At 67.1% G+C, this 20,607-nt stretch overlaps 1 protein-coding gene across 1 annotated transcript in view; it reads left to right on the top strand.

Annotated features, from left to right (window-relative positions):
* Nucleotides 1–6: 6 nt before the first annotated feature.
* Nucleotides 7–20,607, top strand: part of g6pd (glucose-6-phosphate dehydrogenase) — a 34,788-nt gene continuing 14,187 nt past the window's right edge. Inside the window, exons 1-3 of the mRNA XM_072494564.1 lie at nt 7–132; nt 934–1,092; nt 7,380–7,505. Of these exons, the coding sequence (XP_072350665.1) occupies nt 122–132; nt 934–1,092; nt 7,380–7,505 (296 nt within the window). The 5' untranslated portion in view covers nt 7–121. The remainder of the gene's footprint in view (nt 133–933; nt 1,093–7,379; nt 7,506–20,607) is intronic.

Below are 20,607 nucleotides of genomic sequence, written 5' to 3' on the forward strand. Positions count from 1 at the left end.
CCAGAAACTGGACGACCACATCAACGCTCAGCACAACGGGCGTCAGGCCAATCGCCTCTTCTACCTGGCCCTGCCTCCCAGTGTGTACGAGGACGTAACTCGCAACATCAGGCACACGTGCATGGGCAAAATGTGAGTGTGTGTGTGGGGGCGGGGGGAGGGGGTGGCAGGGGCGGGGGGGGGGGGGGGGCGGGAGGGGGGTGGCAGGGGGCGGGGGGCGGCGGGAGGGGGGCGGCAGGGGCGGGGGGGGGCGGGGGGGCGGGAGGGGGGTGGCAGGGGGCGGGGGGCGGGAGGGGGGTGGCGGATGGGGGCGGGAGGGGGGTGGCAGGGGCGGGGGGGCGGCGGTGGGGGGGCGGGAGGGGGGGTGGCAGGGGCGGGGGGCGGCGGGGGGGAGGGGGGCGGCGGGGGGGGGGAGGGGGGGTGGCGGATGGGGGGCGGGAGGGGGGTGGCGGGTGGGGAGGGAGCGGGGCGCAGGAGGGTGGAGGGAGCCGTGTGCTCTGATGGGTTTAATGTCCTCGGACGGATTGTGTGAAGACTGAACTGGTGGAGCAGCAGGCCCTTCGGCCCATCGTGCCTGTCCGCCATTCAATAGGATCATGGCTGCTCCTCCATCTCGCCGTCACACTCCCCGCCAAGTGGGTAGGATGGGGGTGGGGGGGGGAGTGAGGGAGGGGAGGGGACCCCCCTCACTTAATCTCAGCATCCTGGCTGTGCGGATTTGGGAAGGGGGGGGACGCGGGCGGTGATGGCATTTCCTGTGATGCCCCACCCTGTCGACGAGCCCGATGAGCAGGAGGGCACTGGGATCGGAGCGGAGAGGAGTGGGGTAGTGCGCGGGTTGGGGGGAGGAGGGGGGGGGCGGTTTGAGAGCCATTCTCAACACCATGTGCCGGTTTTTGACTAACTCCCCACTCTCCTTCCTGTCCATTCCAGTGGCTGGAACCGGGTGATTGTGGAAAAACCGTTTGGGAAAGATCTGGAAAGTTCCAACAAGCTGTCGAACCACCTCTCTTCATTGTTCAGCGAGGACCAGATTTATCGCATCGACCATTACCTGGGCAAGGAGATGGTGCAGAACCTCATGGTTCTCAGGTACAGTTTGGGGGATGGATTCCGACAGGTCCAGTCGCCAGGCTCCGGACATCCACTCCGCAGCCGGTCTGTAATATTTCCAACTGGGGTCAGAGAGGGAGGGTGGTGACGCACCCAGCAGCAAGCAGAGCGAACCAAATCTCAGACAGTGCAGCACTCCCTCAGTACTGACCCTCTGACAGTGCAGCACTCCCTCAGTACTGACCCTCTGACAGTGCAGCACTCCCTCAGTACTGACCCGCTGACAGTGCGGCACTCCCTCAGCACTGACCCTCTGACAGTGCGGCACTCCCTCAGTACTGACCCTCTGACAGTGCAGCACTCCCTCAGTACTGACCCTCTGACAGTGCGGCACTCCCTCAGTACTGACCCTCTGACAGTGCAGCACTCCCTCAGTACTGACCCTCTGACAGTGCGGCACTCCCTCAGTACTGACCCTCTGACAGTGCAGCACTCCCTCAGTACTGACCCTCTGACAGTGCGGCACTCCCTCAGTACTGACCCTCTGACAGTGCGGCACTCCCTCAGTACTGACACTCTGACAGTGCAGCACTCCCTCAGTACTGACCCCCTGACAGTGCGGCACTCCCTCAGCACTGACCCTCTGACAGTGCGGCACTCCCTCAGTACCGACCCTCTGACAGTGCGGCACTCCCTCAGTACTGACCCTCTGACAGTGCGGCACTCCCTCAGTACTGACCCTCTGACAGTGCAGCACTCCCTCAGTACTGACCCTCTGACAGTGCGGCACTCCCCCGGCACTGACCCTCTGACAGTGTAGCACTCCCCCGGCACTGACCCTCTGACAGTGCGGCACTCCCACAGTACTGACCGTCTGACAGTGTAGCACTCCCTCAGTACTGACCCTCTGACAGTGTGGCGCTCCCTCAGTACTGACCCTCTGACAGTGCGGCACTCCCACAGTACTGACCCTCTGACAGTGCAGCACTCCCTCAGTACCGACCCTCTGACAGTGCAGCACTCCCTCAGTACTGACTCTCTGACAGTGCAGCACTCTCTCAGCACTGACCCTCTGACAGTGCGGTGCTCCCTCAGTATTGAGCTCCCTCAGTATTGACCCTCTGACAGTGCAGCACTCCCTCAGTACTGACCCTCTGACAGTGCAGCACTGCCTCAGTACTGACCCCCTGACAGTGCAGCACTCCCTCAGTACTGACCCTCTGACAGTGCCGCACTCCCTCAGTACTGACCCTCTGACAGTGCCGCACTCCCTCAGTACGGACCCTCTGACAGTGTGGCACTCCCTCAGTACTGACCCTCTGACAGTGCGGCACTCCCTCAGTACTGACCCTCTGACTGCGCGGCACTCCCTCAGCACTGACCCTCTGACAGTGCGGCACTCCCTCAGTACTGACCCTCTGACAGTGCGGCACTCCCTCAGCACTGACCCTCTGACAGTGCGGCACTCCCTCAGTACTGACCCTCTGACAGTGCAGCACTCCCTCAGCACTGACCCTCTGACAGTGCAGCGCTCCCTCAGTACTGACCCTCTGACAGTGCGGCACTCCCTCAGTACTGAATCTCTGACAGTGCGGCGCTCCCTCAGTTCTGACCCTCTGACAGTGCGGCACTCCCTCAGTACTGACCCTCTGACAGTGCAGCACTCCCTCAGTACTGACCCTCTGACAGTGCGGCACTCCCTCAATACTGACCCTCTGACAGTGCAGCTCTCCCTCAGTACTGACCCTCTGACAGTGCGGCACTCCCTCAGTACTGACTCTCTGACAGTGCGGCACTACCTCAGTACTGACCCTCTGACAGTGCGGCACTCACTCAGTACTGACCCTCTGACAGTGCGGCACTCCCTCAGTACTGACCCTCTGACAGTGCAGCACTCCCTCAGTACTGACCCTCTGACAGTGCGGCACTACCTCAGTACTGACCCTCTGACAGTGCGGCACTCACTCAGTACTGACCCTCTGACAGTGCAGCACTCCCTCAGTACTGACCCTCTGACAGTGCGGCACTCCCTCAGTACTGACCCTCTGACAGTGCAGCACTCCCTCAGTACTGACCCTCTGACAGTGCGGCACTCCCTCAGTACTGACCCCCCTCAGTACTGACCCTCTGACAGTGCAGCATTCCCTCAGTACTGACCCTCTGACAGTGCAGCACTCCCTCAGTACTGACCCTCTGACAGTGCGGCACTCCCTCAGTACTGACGCTCTGACAGTGCAGCACTCCCTCAGTACTGACCCTCTGACAGTGCGGCACTCCCTCAGTGCTGACCCTCTCACAGTGCAGCACTCCCTCTGTACTGACCCTCTGACAGTGCGGCACTCCCTCAGTACTGACCCTCTGACAGTGCGGCACTCTCTCAGCACTGACCCTCTGACAGTGCGGCACTCCCACAGTACTGACCCTCTGACAGTGTAGCACTCCCTCAGTACTGACCCTCTGACAGTGTGGCGCTCCCTCAGTACTGACCCTCTGACAGTGCGGCACTCCCACAGTACTGACCCTCTGACAGTGCAGCACTCCCTCAGTACCGACCCTCTGACAGTGCAGCACTCCCTCAGTACTGACCCTCTGACAGTGCAGCACTCTCTCAGCACTGACCCTCTGACAGTGCGGCACTCCCTCAGTACTGACCCTCCGACAGTGCAGCACTCCCTCAGTACTGACCCTCTGACAGTGCAGCACTCACTCAGTATTAACCCTCTGACAGTGCGGCGCTCCCTCAGTACTGACCCTCTGACAGTGCAGCACTCCCTCAGTACTGACCCTCTGACAGTGCGGCGCTCCCTCAGTACTGACTCTCTGACAGTGCGGCACTCCCTCAGCACTGACCCTCTGACAGTGCAGCACTCCCTCAGTACTGACCCTCTGACAGTGCAGCACTCCCTCAGTACTGACCCTCTGACAGTGCGGCACTCCCTCAGTACTGACCCTCTGACAGTGCGGCACTCCCTCAGCACTGACCCTCTGACAGTGCGGCACTCCCTCAGTACTGACCCTCTGACAGTGCGGCACCCCCTCAGCACTGACCCTCTGACAGTGCGGCACTCCCTCAGCACTGACCCTCTGACAGTGCGGCACTCCCTCAGCATTGACCCTCTGACAGTGCGGCACTCCCTCAGTACTGACCCCCTGACAGTGCGGCACTCCCTCAGCACTGACCCTCTGACAGTGCGGCACTCCCTCAGTACCGACCCTCTGACAGTGCGGCACTCCCTCAGTACTGACCCTCTGACAGTGCGGCACTCCCTCAGTACTGACCCTCTGACAGTGCAGCACTCCCTCAGTACTGACCCTCTGACAGTGTGGCGCTCCCTCAGTACTGACCCTCTGTCAGTGCGGCACTCCCACAGTACTGACCCTCTGTCAGTGCAGCACTCCCTCAGTACTGACCCTCTGACAGTGCATCACTCTCTCAGCACTGACCCTCTGACAGTGCGGCACTCCCTCAGTACTGACCCTCCGACAGTGCAGCACTCCCTCAGTACTGACCCTCTGACAGGGCGGCCCTCCCTCAGAACTGACCCTCTGACAGTGCGGCACTCCCTCAGCACTGACCCTCTGACAGTGCGGCACTCCCTCAGCACTGACCCTCTGACAGTGCGGCACTCCCCCGGCACTGACCCTCTGACAGTGTAGCACTCCCCCGGCACTGACCCTCTGACAGTGCGGCACTCCCACAGTACTGACCGTCTGACAGTGTAGCACTCCCTCAGTACTGACCCTCTGACAGTGTGGCGCTCCCTCAGTACTGACCCTCTGACAGTGCGGCACTCCCACAGTACTGACCCTCTGACAGTGCAGCACTCCCTCAGTACCGACCCTCTGACAGTGCAGCACTCCCTCAGTACTGACTCTCTGACAGTGCAGCACTCTCTCAGCACTGACCCTCTGACAGTGCGGTGCTCCCTCAGTATTGAGCTCCCTCAGTATTGACCCTCTGACAGTGCAGCACTCCCTCAGTACTGACCCTCTGACAGTGCAGCACTGCCTCAGTACTGACCCCCTGACAGTGCAGCACTCCCTCAGTACTGACCCTCTGACAGTGCCGCACTCCCTCAGTACTGACCCTCTGACAGTGCCGCACTCCCTCAGTACGGACCCTCTGACAGTGTGGCACTCCCTCAGTACTGACCCTCTGACAGTGCGGCACTCCCTCAGTACTGACCCTCTGACTGCGCGGCACTCCCTCAGCACTGACCCTCTGACAGTGCGGCACTCCCTCAGTACTGACCCTCTGACAGTGCGGCACTCCCTCAGCACTGACCCTCTGACAGTGCGGCACTCCCTCAGTACTGACCCTCTGACAGTGCAGCACTCCCTCAGCACTGACCCTCTGACAGTGCGGCACTCCCTCAGTACTGACCCTCTGACAGTGCGGCACTCCCTCAGTACTGACTCTCTGACAGTGCGGCACTCCCTCAGCACTGACCCTCTGACAGTGCGGCACTCCCTCAGTACTGACCCTCTGACAGTGCAGCACTCCCTCAGTACTGACCCTCTGACAGTGCGGCACTCCCTCAATACTGACCCTCTGACAGTGCAGCTCTCCCTCAGTACTGACCCTCTGACAGTGCGGCACTCCCTCAGTACTGACTCTCTGACAGTGCGGCAGTACCTCAGTACTGACCCTCTGACAGTGCGGCACTCACTCAGTACTGACCCTCTGACAGTGCGGCACTCCCTCAGTACTGACCCTCTGACAGTGCAGCACTCCCTCAGTACTGACCCTCTGACAGTGCGGCACTACCTCAGTACTGACCCTCTGACAGTGCGGCACTCACTCAGTACTGACCCTCTGACAGTGCAGCACTCCCTCAGTACTGATCCTCTGACAGTGCGGCACTCCCTCAGTACTGACTCTCTGACAGTGCGGCACTACCTCAGTACTGACCCTCTGACAGTGCGGCACTCACTCAGTACTGACCCTCTGACAGTGCGGCACTCCCTCAGTACTGACCCTCTGACAGTGCAGCACTCCCTCAGTACTGACCCTCTGACAGTGCGGCACTACCTCAGTACTGACCCTCTGACAGTGCGGCACTCACTCAGTACTGACCCTCTGACAGTGCAGCACTCCCTCAGTACTGACCCTCTGACAGTGCGGCACTACCTCAGTACTGACCCTCTGACAGTGCAGCACTCCCTCAGTACTGACCCTCTGACAGTGCGGCACTCCCTCAGTACTGACCCTCTGACTGTGCGGTGCTCCCTCAGTACTGACCCTCTGACAGTGCGGTGCTCCCTCAGTACTGACCCTCTGACAGTGCAGCACTCCCTCAGCACTGACCCTCTGACAGTGCAGCACACCCTCAGTACTGACCCTCTGACAGTGCAGCACTCCCTCAGTACTGACCCTCTGACAGTGCCGCACTCCCTCAGTCCGGACCCTCTGACAGTGCGGAACTCCCTCAGTACTGACCCTCTGACAGTGCGGCACTCCCTCAGCACTGACCCTCTGACAGTGCGGAACTCCCTCTGTACTGACCCCTGATAGTGCGGCACTCCCTCAGTACTGACCCTCTGACAGCTGATTAATCATTCCTTGCCTGGGAGCAATCCCAAACGATATGTCTGTGGGTCTGAGGTGTGGGGTTGATGGGGCCGTCGAGGAGAGAGGCTTTTATAAGCATCTGGCATGTCTGAGTTCTTCACCCCACCCTCCTTAAACCAGAAGATCAAGTTCTGGATGGGAATCAGAATAACAACAAGTCTGGACAAACCAGAGATTTTGGAGGACGGACAATTCCAGCACGGGGTTAGATACAGAGTAAAGCTCCCTCTACACTGTCCCCATCAAACACTCCCAGGACAGGTACAGCACGGGGTTAGATACGGAGTAAAGCTCCCTCTGCACTGTCCCCATCAAACACTCCCAGGACAGGTACAGCACGGGGTTAGATACAGAGTAAAGCTCCCTCTACACTGTCCCCATCAAACACTCCCAGGACAGGTACAGCACGGGGTTAGATGCAGAGTAAAACTCCCTCTACACTGTCCCCATCAAACACCCCCAGGACAGGTACAGCACGGGGTTAGATACAGAGTAAAGCTCCCTCTCCACTGTCCCCATCAAACACCCCCAGGACAGGTACAGGACGGGATTAGATACAGAGTAAAGCTCCCTCTACACTGTCCCCATCAAACACTCCCAGGACAGGTACAGGACGGGATTAGATACAGAGTAAAGCTCCATTTGTTTGTCACAGTATCACGGTGGGGCAGAGGGACAGTGCTGTGAATCTGAGGGGGTGATCATGTGAAATTAACCCTCTCCTCACATTGGTTTAATGTTACCCCCTCTGCAGATTTGCAAACAGGATTTTTGCCCCGTTGTGGAATCGAGACAACATTGCCTCTGTTGTGCTGACCTTTAAGGAACCGTTTGGTACAGAGGGCCGAGGGGGATACTTCGATGAGTTTGGCATAATTCGGTAAGAATGCAGTTCCTCACTGACTCCAGATTCCCTCGGACCGGGCTCTGCTCGCTCGGACCGGGCTCCGCTCGCTCGGACCGGGAATCCGCTCCCTCGGACCGGGCTCCGCTCCCTCGGACCGGGCTCCGCTCCCTCGGTCCGGGAATCCGCTCCCTCGGACCGGGCTCCGCTCCCTCGGACCGGGCTCCGCTCCCTCGGACCGGGCAGCGCTCCCTCGGACCGGGCTCCGCTCCCTCGGACCGGGCTCCGCTCCCTCGGACCGGGCAGCGCTCCCTCGGACCGGGCTCCGCTCCCTCGGACCGGGCTCCGCTCCCTCGGACCGGGCTCCGCTCCTTCGGATCGGGCTCCGCTCCCTCGGACCGGGCTGCGCTCCCTCGGACCGGGCTGCGCTCCCTCGGACCGGGAATCCGCTCCCTCGGACCGGGAATCCGCTCCCTCGGACCGGGAATCCGCTCCCTCGGACCAGTCAGTGCTCCCTCGGAACGGGAATCCGCTCCCTCGGACCGGGCAGTGCTCCCTCGGACTGGGAATCCGCTCTCTCGGACCGGGCTCCGCTCCCTCGGACTGGGCTCCGCTCCCTCGGACCGGGCTCCGCTCCCTCGGACCGGGCTCCGCTCCCTCGGACCGGGCTCCGCTCCCTCGGACCTGGCTCCGCCCCCTCGGACCGGGCTCCGCTCCCTCGGACTGGGAATCCGCTCCCTTGGACCGGGCTCCGCTCCCTCGGACCGGGCAGTGCGCCCTCGTACCGGGCTGCGCTCCCTCGGACCGGGCTGCGCTCCCTCGGACCGGGAATCCGCTCCCTCGGACCGGGAATCCGCTCCCTCGGACCGGGCTGCGCTCCCTCGGACCGGGCTCCGCTCCCTCGGACCGGGAATCCGCTCCCTCGGACCGGGCTCCGCTCCCTCGGACCGGGAATCCGCTCCCTCGGATCGGGCTCCGCTCCCTCGGACCGGGAATCCGCTCCCTCGGACCGGGCTCCGCTCCCTCGGACTGGGAATCCGCTCCCTCGGATCGGGCTCCGCTCCCTCGGACCGGGCTGCGCTCCCTCGGACCGGGAATCTGCTCCCTCGGATCGGGCTCCGCTCCCTCGGACCGAGAATCCGCTCCCTCGGACCGGGCTCCGCTCCCTCGGACCGGGCTCCGCTCCCTCGGACCGGGAATCCGCTCCCTCGGACCGGGCTCCGCTCCCTCGGACCGGGAATCCGCTCCCTCGGACCGGGCAGTGCTCCCTCGGACTGGGAATCCGCTCCCTCGGACCGGGCAGTGCTCCCTCGGACTGGGAATCCGCTCCTTCAGACCGGGAATCCGATCCCTCGGACCGGGAATCCGCTCCCTCGGACCGGGAATCCGCTCCCTCGGACCGGGCTCCGCTCCTTCGGACCGGGAATCTGCTCCCTCGGATCGGGCTCCGATCCCTCGGACCAGTCAGTGCTCCCTCGGACCGGGAATCCGCTCCCTCGGACCGGGAATCCGCTCCCTCGGACTGGGCTGTGCTCCCTCGGACCGGGAATTCGCTCCCTCGGACAGGTCAGTGCTCCCTCGGACCGGGAATCCGCTCCCTCGGACCGGGAATCCGCTCCCTCGGACCGGGCTCCGCTCCCTCGGACCGGGCAGTGCTCCCTCGGACCGGGAATCCGCTCCCTCAGACATCGAATCCGCTCCCTCGGACCGGGCTGTGCTCCCTCGGACCGGGAATCCGCTCCCTCGGACCGGAAATAGGCTCCCTCGGACCGGGAATCTGCTCCCTCGGACCGGGAATCTGCTCCCTCGGACCGGGAATCTGCTCCCTCGGACCGGGAATCTGCTCCCTCGGACCGGGAATCTGCTCCCTCGGATCGGGCTCCGATCCCTCGGACCAGTCAGTGCTCCCTCGGACCGGGAATCCGCTCCCTAGCACCGGGAATCCGCTCCCTTGGACTGGGCTCTGCTCCCTCGGACCGGGAATCCGCTCCCTCGGACCGGGAATCCGCTCCCTCGGACCGGGCTCCGCTCCCTCGGACCGGGAATCCGCTCCCTAGGACCGGGAATCCGCTCCCTCGGACCGGGAAACCGCTCCCTCGGACCGGGCTCCGCTCCCTCGGACCGGGAATCCGCTCCCTCGGACCGGGCTCCGCTCCCTCGGACCGGGAATCTGCTCCCTCGGATCGGGCTCCGATCCCTCCGACCGGGCAGCGCTCCCTCGGACTGGGAATCCGCTCCCTCGGACCGGGCTCCGCTCCCTCGGACCGGGAATCCGCTCCCTCGGACCGGGCTGTGCTCCCTCGGACCGGGAATCCGCTCCCTCGGACCGGGCTCCGCTCCCTCGGACCGGGAATCCGCTCCCTCGGACCGGGAATCCGCTCCCTCGGACCGGGAATCCGCTCCCTCGGACCGGGCTCCGCTCCTTCGGACCGGGAATCCGCTCCCTCGGACCAGTCAGTGCTCCCTCGGACCGGGAATCCGCTCCCTCGGATCGGGCTCCGATCCCTCGGACCAGTCAGTGCTCCCTCGGACCGGGAATCCGCTCCCTCGGACCGGGCTCCGCTCCCTCGGACCGGGAATCCGCTCCCTCGGACCGGGCTCCGCTCCCTCGGACCGGGAATCTGCTCCCTCGGACCGGGCTCCACTCCCTCGGACCGGGCAGTGCTCCCTCGGACCGGGAATCCGCTCCCTCAGACATCGAATCCGCTCCCTCGGACCGGGAATCCGCTCCCTCGGACCGGGCTGTGCTCCCTCGGACCGGGAATCCGCTCCCTCATACCGGGCTCTGCTCCCTCGGACCGGGAATCCGCTCCCTCGGACCGGAAATAGGCTCCCTCTGACCGGGAATCTGCTCCCTCGGACCGGGAATCTGCTCCCTCGGACCGGGAATCTGCTCCCTCGGACTGGGAATCCGCTCCCTCGGACCGGGAATCTGCTCCCTCGGATCGGGCTCCGATCCCTCGGACCAGTCAGTGCTCCCTCGGACCGGGAATCCGCTCCCTCGGACCGGGTCCGCTCCCTCGGACTGGGAATCCGCTCCCTCGGACCGGGAATCTGCTCCCTCGGATCGGGCTCCGATCCCTCGGACCAGTCAGTGCTCCCTCGGACCGGGAATCCGCTCCCTCGGACCGGGAATCTGCTCCCTCGGATCGGGCTCCGATCCCTCGGACCAGTCAGTGCTCCCTCGGACCTGGAATCCGCTCCCTCGGACCGGGCTCTGCTCCCTCGGACTGGGAATCCGCTCCCTTGGACCGGGCTCCGCTCCCTCGGACTGGGAATCCGCTCCCTCGGACCGGGCTCCGCTCCCTCGGACCGGGCTCCGCTCCCTCGGACCGGGAATCCGCTCCCTCGGACCGGGAATCCGCTCCCTCGGACCGGGCTCCGCTCCCTCGGACCGGGCTCCGCTCCCTCGGACCGGGAATCCGCTCCCTCGGACCGGGCTCCGCTCCCTCGGACCGGGAATCCGCTCCCTCGGACCGGGAATCCGCTCCCTCGGACCGGGCTCTGCTCCCTCGGACCGGGAATCCGCTCCCTCGGACCGGGCTCCGCTCCCTCGGACCGGGCTCTGCTCCCTCGGACCGGGAATCCGCTCCCTCGGACCGGGCTCTGCTCCCTCGGTCCGGGAATCCGCTCCCTCGGACCGGGAATCCGATCCCTCGGACCGGGAATCCGCTCCCTCGGACCGGGCAGTGCTCCCTCGGACTGGGAATCCGCTCCCTCGGACCGGGAATCCGCTCCCTCGGAACGGGAATCCGCTCCCTCGGACCGGGAATCCGCTCCCTCGGACCGGGCTCCGCTCCTTCGGACCGGGAATCTGCTCCCTCGGATCGGGCTCCGATCCCTCGGACCAGTCAGTGCTCCCTCGGACCGGGAATCCGCTCCCTCGGACCGGGAATCCGCTCCCTCGGACTGGGCTGTGCTCCCTCGGACCGGGAATTCGCTCCCTCGGACCGGGCTCCGCTCCCTCGGACCGGGCAGTGCTCCCTCGGACCGGGAATCCGCTCCCTCAGACATCGAATCCGCTCCCTCGGACCGGGCTGTGCTCCCTCGGACCGGGAATCCGCTCCCTCGGACCGGAAATAGGCTCCCTCGGATCGGGCTCCGATCCCTCGGACCAGTCAGTGCTCCCTCGGACCGGGAATCCGCTCCCTCGGACCGGGCTCCGCTCCCTCGGACCGGGCAGTGCTCCCTCGGACCGGGAATCCGCTCCCTCAGACATCGAATCCGCTCCCTCGGACCGGGCTGTGCTCCCTCGGACCGGGAATCCGCTCCCTCGGACCGGAAATAGGCTCCCTCGGACCGGGAATCTGCTCCCTCGGACCGGGAATCTGCTCCCTCGGACCGGGAATCTGCTCCCTCGGACCGGGAATCTGCTCCCTCGGACCGGGAATCTGCTCCCTCGGATCGGGCTCCGATCCCTCGGACCAGTCAGTGCTCCCTCGGACCGGGAATCCGCTCCCTAGGACCGGGAATCCGCTCCCTTGGACTGGGCTCTGCTCCCTCGGACCGGGAATCTGCTCCCTCGGACCGGGAATCTGCTCCCTCGGACCGGGAATCTCCTCCCTCGGATCGGGCTCCGATCCCTCGGACCAGTCAGTGCTCCCTCGGACCGGGAATCCGCTCCCTAGGACCGGGAATCCGCTCCCTCGGACCGGGAATCTGCTCCCTCGGACCGGGCTCCGCTCCCTCGGACCGGGAATCCGCTCCCTAGGACCGGGAATCCGCTCCCTCGGACCGGGAATCTGCTCCCTCGGATCGGGCTCCGATCCCTCCGACCGGGCAGCGCTCCCTCGGACTGGGAATCCGCTCCCTCGGACCGGGCTCCGCTCCCTCGGACCGGGAATCCGCTCCCTCGGACCGGGAATCCGCTCCCTCGGACCGGGAATCCGCTCCCTCGGACTGGGAATCCGCTCCCTCGGACCGGGCTGTGCTCCCTCGGACCGGGAATCCGCTCCCTCGGACCGGGAATCCGCTCCCTCGGACCGGGAATCCGCTCCCTCGGACCGCGAATCCGCTCCCTCGGACCGCGAATCCGCTCCCTCGGACCGGGAATCCGCTCCCTCGGACCGGGCTCCGCTCCTTCGGACCGGGAATCCGCTCCCTCGGACCAGTCAGTGCTCCCTCGGACCGGGAATCCGCTCCCTCGGACCGGGCTCCGCTCCCTCGGATCGGGCTCCGATCCCTCGGACCAGTCAGTGCTCCCTCGGACCGGGAATCCGCTCCCTAGGACCGGGCTCTGCTCCCTCGGACCGGGAATCCGCTCCCTCGGACAGGTCAGTGCTCCCTCGGACCGGGAATCTGCTCCCTCGGACCGGGCTCCGCTCCCTTGGACCGGGCAGTGCTCCCTCGGACCGGAAATCCGCTCCCTCAGACATCGAATCCGCTCCCTCGGACCGGGAATCCGCTCCCTCGGACCGGGCTGTGCTCCCTCGGACCGGGAATCCGCTCCCTCGTACCGGGCTCCGCTTCCTCGGACCGGGAATCCGCTCCCTCGGACCGGAAATAGGCTCCCTCGGACCGGGAATCTGCTCCCTCGGACCGGGAATCTGCTCCCTCGGACTGGGAATCCGCTCCCTCGGACCGGGAATCTGCTCCCTCGGATCGGGCTCCGATCCCTCGGACCAGTCAGTGCTCCCTCGGACCGGGAATCCGCTCCCTCGGACCGGGCTCCGCTCCCTCGGACTGGGAATCCGCTCCCTCGGACCGGGAATCTGCTCCCTCGGACCGGGAATCCGCTCCCTCGGACCGGTCAGTGCTCCCTCGGACCTGGAATCCGCTCCCTCGGACCGGGCTCTGCTCCCTCGGACCGGGCTCTGCTCCCTCGGACTGGGAATCCGCTCCCTCGGACCGGGAATCCGCTCCCTCGGACCGAGAATCCGCTCCCTCGGACCGGGCTCCGCTCCCTCGGACTGGGAATCCGCTCCCTCGGACCGGGCTCCGCTCCCTCGGACCGGGCTCCGCTCCCTCGGACCGGGAATCCGCTCCCTCGGACCGGGAATCCGCTCCCTCGGACCGGGCTCCGCTCCCTCGGACCGGGCTCCGCTCCCTCGGACCGGGAATCCGCTCCCTCGGACCGGGCTCCGCTCCCTCGGACCGGGAATCCGCTCCCTCGGACCGGGAATCCGCTCCCTCGGACCGGGCTCTGCTCCCTCGGACCGGGAATCCGCTCCCTCGGACCGGGCTCCGCTCCCTCGGACCGGGCTCCGCTCCCTCGGACCGGGAATCCGCTCCCTCGGACCGGGCTCTGCTCCCTCGGACCGGGCTCTGCTCCCTCGGACCGGGCTCCGCTCCCTCGGACCGGGAATCCGCTCCCTCGGACCGGGCTCCGCTCCCTCGGACCGGGAATCCGCTCCCTCGGACCGGGCTCTGCTCCCTCGGACTGGGAATCCGCTCCCTCGGACCGGGCTCCGCTCCCTCGGACCGGGCTCCGCTCCCTCGGACCGGGAATCCGCTCCCTCGGACCGGGAATCCGCTCCCTCGGACCGGGAATCCGCTCCCTCGGACCGGGCTCCGCTCCCTCGGATCGGGCTCCGCTCCCTCGGACCGGGCAGTGCTCCCTCGGACCGGGAATCTGCTCCCTCGGACCGGGAATCCGCTCCCTCGGACCGGGCTCCGCTCCCTCGGATCGGGCTCCGCTCCCTCGGACCGGGCAGTGCTCCCTCGGACCGGGAATCTGCTCCCTCGGACCGGGAATCCGCTCCCTCGGACCGGGAATCCGCTCCCTCGGACCGGGAATCCGCTCCCTCGGACCGGGAATCTGCTCACTCGGACCTGGAATCCGCTCACTCGGACCGGGAATCCGCTCCCTCGGACCTGGCAGCGCTCCCTCGGACCGGGAATCCGCTCCCTCGGACAGGGCTCCGCTCCCTCGGACCGGGAATCCGCTCCCTCGGACCGGAAATAGGCTCCCTCGGAACTGAAATAGGCTCCCTCGGACCGGAAATAGGCTCCCTCGGACCGGGAATCTGCTCCCTCGGACCGGGAATCTGCTCCCTCGGATCGGGCTCCGATCCCTCGGACCGGTCAGTGCTCCGTCGGACCGGGAATCCGCTCCCTCGGACCGGGCTCCGCTCCCTCGGACCGGGCTCCGCTCCCTCGGACCGGGCAGTGCTCCCTCGGACTGGGAATCCGCTCCCTCGGACCGGGAATCCGCTCCCTCGGACCGGGAATCCGCTCCCTCGGACCGGGCTCCGCTCCTTCGGACCGGGAATCTGCTCCCTCGGATCGGGCTCCGATCCCTCGGACCAGTCAGTGCTCCCTCGGACCGGGAATCCGCTCCCTCGGACCGGGAATCCGCTCCCTTGGACCGGGAATCCGCTCCCTCGGACTGGGCTGTGCTCCCTCGGACCGGGAATTCGCTCCCTCGGACAGGTCAGTGCTCCCTCGGACCGGGAATCCGCTCCCTCGGACCGGGCTCCGCTCCCTCGGACCGGGCAGTGCTCCCTCGGACCGGGAATCCGCTCCCTCAGACATCGAATCCGCTCCCTCGGACCGGGCTGTGCTCCCTCGGACCGGGCTCCGCTCCCTCGGACCGGAAATAGGCTCCCTCGGACCGGGAATCTGCTCCCTCGGACCGGAAATAGGCTCCCTCGGACCTGGAATCCGCTCCCTCGGACCGGAAATAGGCTCCCTCGGACCGGGAATCTGCTCCCTCGGACTGGGAATCCGCTCCCTCGGACCGGAAATAGGCTCCCTCGGACCGGGAATCTGCTCCCTCGGACCGGGAATCCACTCCCTCGGACCGGGAATCCGCTCCCTTGGACTGGGCTCTGCTCCCTCGGACCGGGAATCCGCTCCCTCGGACCGGGAATCTGCTCCCTCGGACCGGGCTCCGCTCCCTCGGACCGGGAATCCGCTCCCTAGGACCGGGAATCCGCTCCCTCGGACCGGGAATCCGCTCCCTCGGACCGGGAATCCGCTCCCTCGGACCGGGCTCCGCTCCCTCGGACCGGGAATCCGCTCCCTCGGACCGGGCTCCGCTCCCTCGGACCGGGAATCTGCTCCCTCGGATCGGGCTCCGATCCCTCGGACCAGTCAGTGCTCCCTCGGACCGGGAATCCGCTCCCTCGGACCGGGCTCCGCTCCCTCGGACCGGGAATCCGCTCCCTCGGACCGGGCTGTGCTCCCTCGGACCGGGAATCCGCTCCCTCGGACCGGGAATCCGCTCCCTCGGACCGGGAATCCGCTCCCTCGGACCGGGAATCCGCTCCCTCGGACCGGGCTCCGCTCCTTCGGACCGGGAATCCGCTCCCTCGGACCAGTCAGTGCTCCCTCGGACCAGTCAGTGCTCCCTCGGACCGGGAATCCGCTCCCTCGGACCGGGAATCCGCTCCCTCGGACCGGGCTCCGCTCGCTCGGACCGGGCTCCGCTCCTTCGGACCGGGCTCCGCTCCCTCGGACCGGGAATCCGCTCCCTCGGACCAGTCAGTGCTCCCTCGGACCGGGAATCCGCTCCCTCGGACCGGGAATCCGCTCCCTAGGACCGGGCAGTGCTCCCTCGGACCGGGAATCTGCTCCCTCGGACCGGGAATCCGCTCCCTCGGACCGGGCAGTGCTCCCTCGGACCGGGAATCTGCTCCCTCGGACCGGGAATCCGCTCCCTCGGACCGGGCTCCGCTCCCTCGGACCGGGCAGTGCTCCCTCGGACCGGGAATCCGATCCCTCAGACATCGAATCCGCTCCCTCGGACCGGGCAGTGCTCCCTCGGACCGGGAATCCGCTCCCTCGTACCGGGCTGTGCTCCCTCGGACCGGGAATCCGCTCCCTCGTACCGGGCTCCGCTTCCTCGGACCGGGAATCCGCTCCCTCGTACCGGGCTCCGCTTCCTCGGACCGGGAATCCGCTCCCTCGGACCGGGCTCCGCTCCCTCGGACCGGAAATAGGCTCCCTCGGACCGGGAATCTGCTCCCTCGGACCGGGAATCTGCTCCCTCGGACCGGGAATCTGCTCCCTCGGACCGGGAATCTGCTCCCTCGGACTGGGAATCCGCTCCCTCGGACCGGGAATCTGCTCCCTCGGATCGGGCTCCGATCCCTCGGACCAGTCAGTGCTCCCTCGGACCGGGAATCCGCTCCCTCGGACCGGGAATCTGCTCCCTCGGATCGGGCTCCGATCCCTCGGACCAGTCAGTGCTCCCTCGGACCGGGAATCTGCTCCCTCGGACCGGGAATCCGCTCCCTCGGACCGGGAATCTGCTCCCTCGGACCGGGCTGTGCTCCCTCGGACCGGGCTCCGCTCCCTCGGACCGGGAATCTGCTCCCTCGGACCGGGCTCCGATCCCTCGGACCAGTCAGTGCTCCCTCGGACCGGGAATCCGCTCCCTCGGACCGGGAATCTGCTCCCTCGGATCGGGCTCCGATCCCTCGGACCAGTCAGTGCTCCCTCGGACCGGGAATCTGCTCCCTCGGACCGGGAATCCGCTCCCTCGGACCGGGAATCTGCTCCCTCGGACCGGGCTGTGCTCCCTCGGATCGGGCTCCGCTCCCTCGGACCGGGCTGTGCTCCCTCGGACCGGGAATCTGCTCCCTCGGATCGGGCTCCGCTCCCTCGGACCGGGCAGTGCTCCCTCGGACCGGGAATCTGCTCCCTCAGACATCGAATCCGCTCCCTCGGACTGGGAATCCGCTCCCTCGGACCGGGCTGTGCTCCCTCGGATCGGGCTCCGCTCCCTCGGACCGGGCTGTGCTCCCTCGGACCTGGAATCCGCTCCCTCGGACCGGGCTCCGCTCCCTTGGACCGGGAATCCGCTCCCTCGGACCGGAAATAGGCTCCCTCGGAACTGAAATAGGCTCCCTCGGACCGGGAATCTGCTCCCTCGTTCCGGGAATCTGCTCCCTCGGATCGGGCTCCGATCCCTCGGACCAGTCAGTGCTCCCTCGGACCGGGCAGTGCTCCCTCGGACCGGGCAGTGCTCCCTCGGACCGGGAATCCGCTCCCTCGGACCGGGCTCCGCTTCCTCGGACCGGGAATCCGCTCCCTCGGACCGGGCTCCGCTCCCTCGGACCGGGCAGTGCTCCCTCGGACCGGGAATCCGCTCCCTCGGACCGGGCTCCGCTTCCTCGGACCGGGAATCCGCTCCCTCGGACCGGGAATCTGCTCCCTCGGACCGGGCTGTGCTCCCTCGGATCGGGCTCCGCTCCCTCGGACCGGGCTGTGCTCCCTCGGACCGGGAATCTGCTCCCTCGGATCGGGCTCCGCTCCCTCGGACCGGGCAGTGCTCCCTCGGACCGGGAATCTGCTCCCTCAGACATCGAATCCGCTCCCTCGGACTGGGAATCCGCTCCCTCGGACCGGGCTGTGCTCCCTCGGATCGGGCTCCGCTCCCTCGGACCGGGCTGTGCTCCCTCGGACCTGGAATCCGCTCCCTCGGACCGGGCTCCGCTCCCTCGGACCGGGAATCCGCTCCCTCGGACCGGGCTCCGCTCCCTCGGACCGGGCTCCGCTCCCTCGGACCGGGCTCCGCTCCCTCGGACCGGGCTCCGCTCCCTCGGACCGGGAATCCGCTCCCTCGGACCGGGCTCCGCTCCCTCGGACCGGGAATCCGCTCCCTCGGACCGGGCTCCGCTCCCTTGGACCGGGAATCCGCTCCCTCGGACCGGAAATAGGCTCCCTCGGAACTGAAATAGGCTCCCTCGGACCGGGAATCTGCTCCCTCGTTCCGGGAATCTGCTCCCTCGGATCGGGCTCCGATCCCTCGGACCAGTCAGTGCTCCCTCGGACCGGGCAGTGCTCCCTCGGACCGGGCAGTGCTCCCTCGGACCGGGAATCCGCTCCCTCGGACCGGGCTCCGCTTCCTCGGACCGGGAATCCGCTCCCTCGGACCGGGCTCCGCTCCCTCGGACCGGGCAGTGCTCCCTCGGACCGGGAATCCGCTCCCTCGGACCGGGCTCCGCTTCCTCGGACCGGGAATCCGCTCCCTCGGACCGGGAATCCGCTCCCTCGGACCGGGCTCCGCTTCCTCGGACCGGGAATCCGCTCCCTCGGACCGGAAATAGGCTCCCTCGGACCGGAAATCTGCTCCCTCGGACCGGGAATCCGCTCCCTCGGACCGGGCTCCGCTCCCTCGGACCGGGCAGTGCTCCCTCGGACCGGGAATCCGCTCCCTCGGACCGGGCTCCGCTTCCTCGGACCGGGAATCCGCTCCCTCGGACCGGGAATCCGCTCCCTCGGACCGGGCTCCGCTTCCTCGGACCGGGAATCCGCTCCCTCGGACCGGAAATCTGCTCCCTCGGACCGGAAATCTGCTCCCTCGGACCGGGAATCCGCTCCCTCGGACCGGGCTACGCTCCCTCGCACCGGGAATCTGCTCCCTCGGATCGGGCTCCGATCCCTCGGACCGGGAATCTGCTCCCTCGGATCGGGCTCCGATCCCTCGGACCAGTCAGTGCTCCCTCGGACCGGGCAGTGCTCCCTCGGACCGGGAATCCGCTCCCTCGGACCGGGAATCCGCTCCCTCGGACCGGGAATCCGCTCCCTCGGACCGGGCTCCGCTCCCTCGGACCGGGCTGCGCTCCCTGGGACCAGTCACGCTCCCTCGGACCTGGAATCCGCTCCCTCGGACCTGGAATCCGCTCCCTCGGACCGGGAATCTGTTCCCTCGGACCGGGCTCCGCTCCCTCGGACCAGTCAGTGCTCCCTCGGACCGGGCAGTGCTCCCTCGGACCGGGAATCCGCTCCCTCGGACCGGGAATCCGCTCCCTCGGACCGGGAATCCGCTCCCTCGGACCGGGAATCCGCTCCCTCGGACCGGACTCCGCTCCCTCGGACCGGGCTCCTCTCCCTCGGACCGGGCTCCTCTCCCTCGGACCGGGAATCTGCTCCCTCGGACCGGGAATCCGCTCCCTCGGTCCGGGCTCCGCTCCCTCGGTCCGGGAATCCGCTCCCTCGGACCGGGCAGCGCTCCCTCGGTCCGGGAATCCGCTCCCTCGGACCGCGCTCCGCTCCCTCGGTCCGGGAATCCGCTCCCTCGGACAGGGCTGCGCTCCCTCGGACCGGGAATCCGCTCCCTCGGACCGGGAATCCGCCGCCTCGGACCGGGAATCTGCTCCCTCGGACCGGGCTCCGCTCCCTCGGACCGGGAATCCGCTCCCTCGGACCGGGCTCCACTCCCTCGGACCGGGAATCTGCTCCCTCGGATCGGGCTCCGCTCCCTCGGACCGGGCTACGCTCCCTCGGAACGGGCTCCGCTCCCTCGGACCGGGAATCTGCTCCCTCGGACCGGGAATCCGCTCCCTCGGACCGGGCAGCGCTCGCTCGGACCGGGCTGTGCTCCCTCGGACCGGGAATCTGCTCCCTCGGACCGGGAATCCGCTCCCTTGGACCGGGAATCCGCTCCCTCGGACCGGGAATGCGCTCCCTCGGACCGGGAATGCGCTCCCTCGGACCGGGAATGCGCTCCCTCGGACCGGGAATGCGCTCCCTCGGACCGGGAATCCGCTCCCTCGGACCGGGAATCCGCTCCCTCGGACCGGGCTGTGCTCCCTCGGACCGGTCAGCACTCCCTCGGACCGGGCAGCGCTCCCTCGGACCGGGAATCCGCTCCCTCGGACCGGGAATCCGCTCCCTCGGACCGGGAATCTGCTCCCTCGGACCGGGCTCCGCTCCCTCGGACCGGGAATCTGCTCCCTCGGACCGGGCTCCGCTCCCTCGGACCGGGAATCCGCTCCCTCGGACCGGGCTCCGCTCCCTCGGACCGGACTCCACTCCCTCGGACCAGTCAGTGCTCCCTTAGGACCGGGAATCCGCTCCCTCGGACCGGGAATCCGCTCCCTCGGACCGGGAATCCGCTCCCTCGGACCGGGAATCCGCTCCCTCGGACCGGGAATCCGCTCCCTCGGACCGGACTCCGCTCCCTCGGACCGGGCTCCTCTCCCTCGGACCGGGCTCCTCTCCCTCGGACCGGGAATCTGCTCCCTCGGACCGGGAATCCGCTCCCTCGGTCCGGGCTCCGCTCCCTCGGTCCGGGAATCCGCTCCCTCGGACCGGGCAGCGCTCCCTCGGTCCGGGAATCCGCTCCCTCGGACCGCGCTCCGCTCCCTCGGTCCGGGAATCCGCTCCCTTGGACAGGGCTGCGCTCCCTCGGACCGGGAATCCGCTCCCTCGGACCGGGAATCCGCCGCCTCGGACCGGGAATCTGCTC

This window comes from Scyliorhinus torazame, unplaced genomic scaffold (genome assembly GCF_047496885.1).
Source record: "Scyliorhinus torazame isolate Kashiwa2021f unplaced genomic scaffold, sScyTor2.1 scaffold_628, whole genome shotgun sequence".
Classification (NCBI taxonomy): Eukaryota; Metazoa; Chordata; class Chondrichthyes; order Carcharhiniformes; family Scyliorhinidae; genus Scyliorhinus; species Scyliorhinus torazame.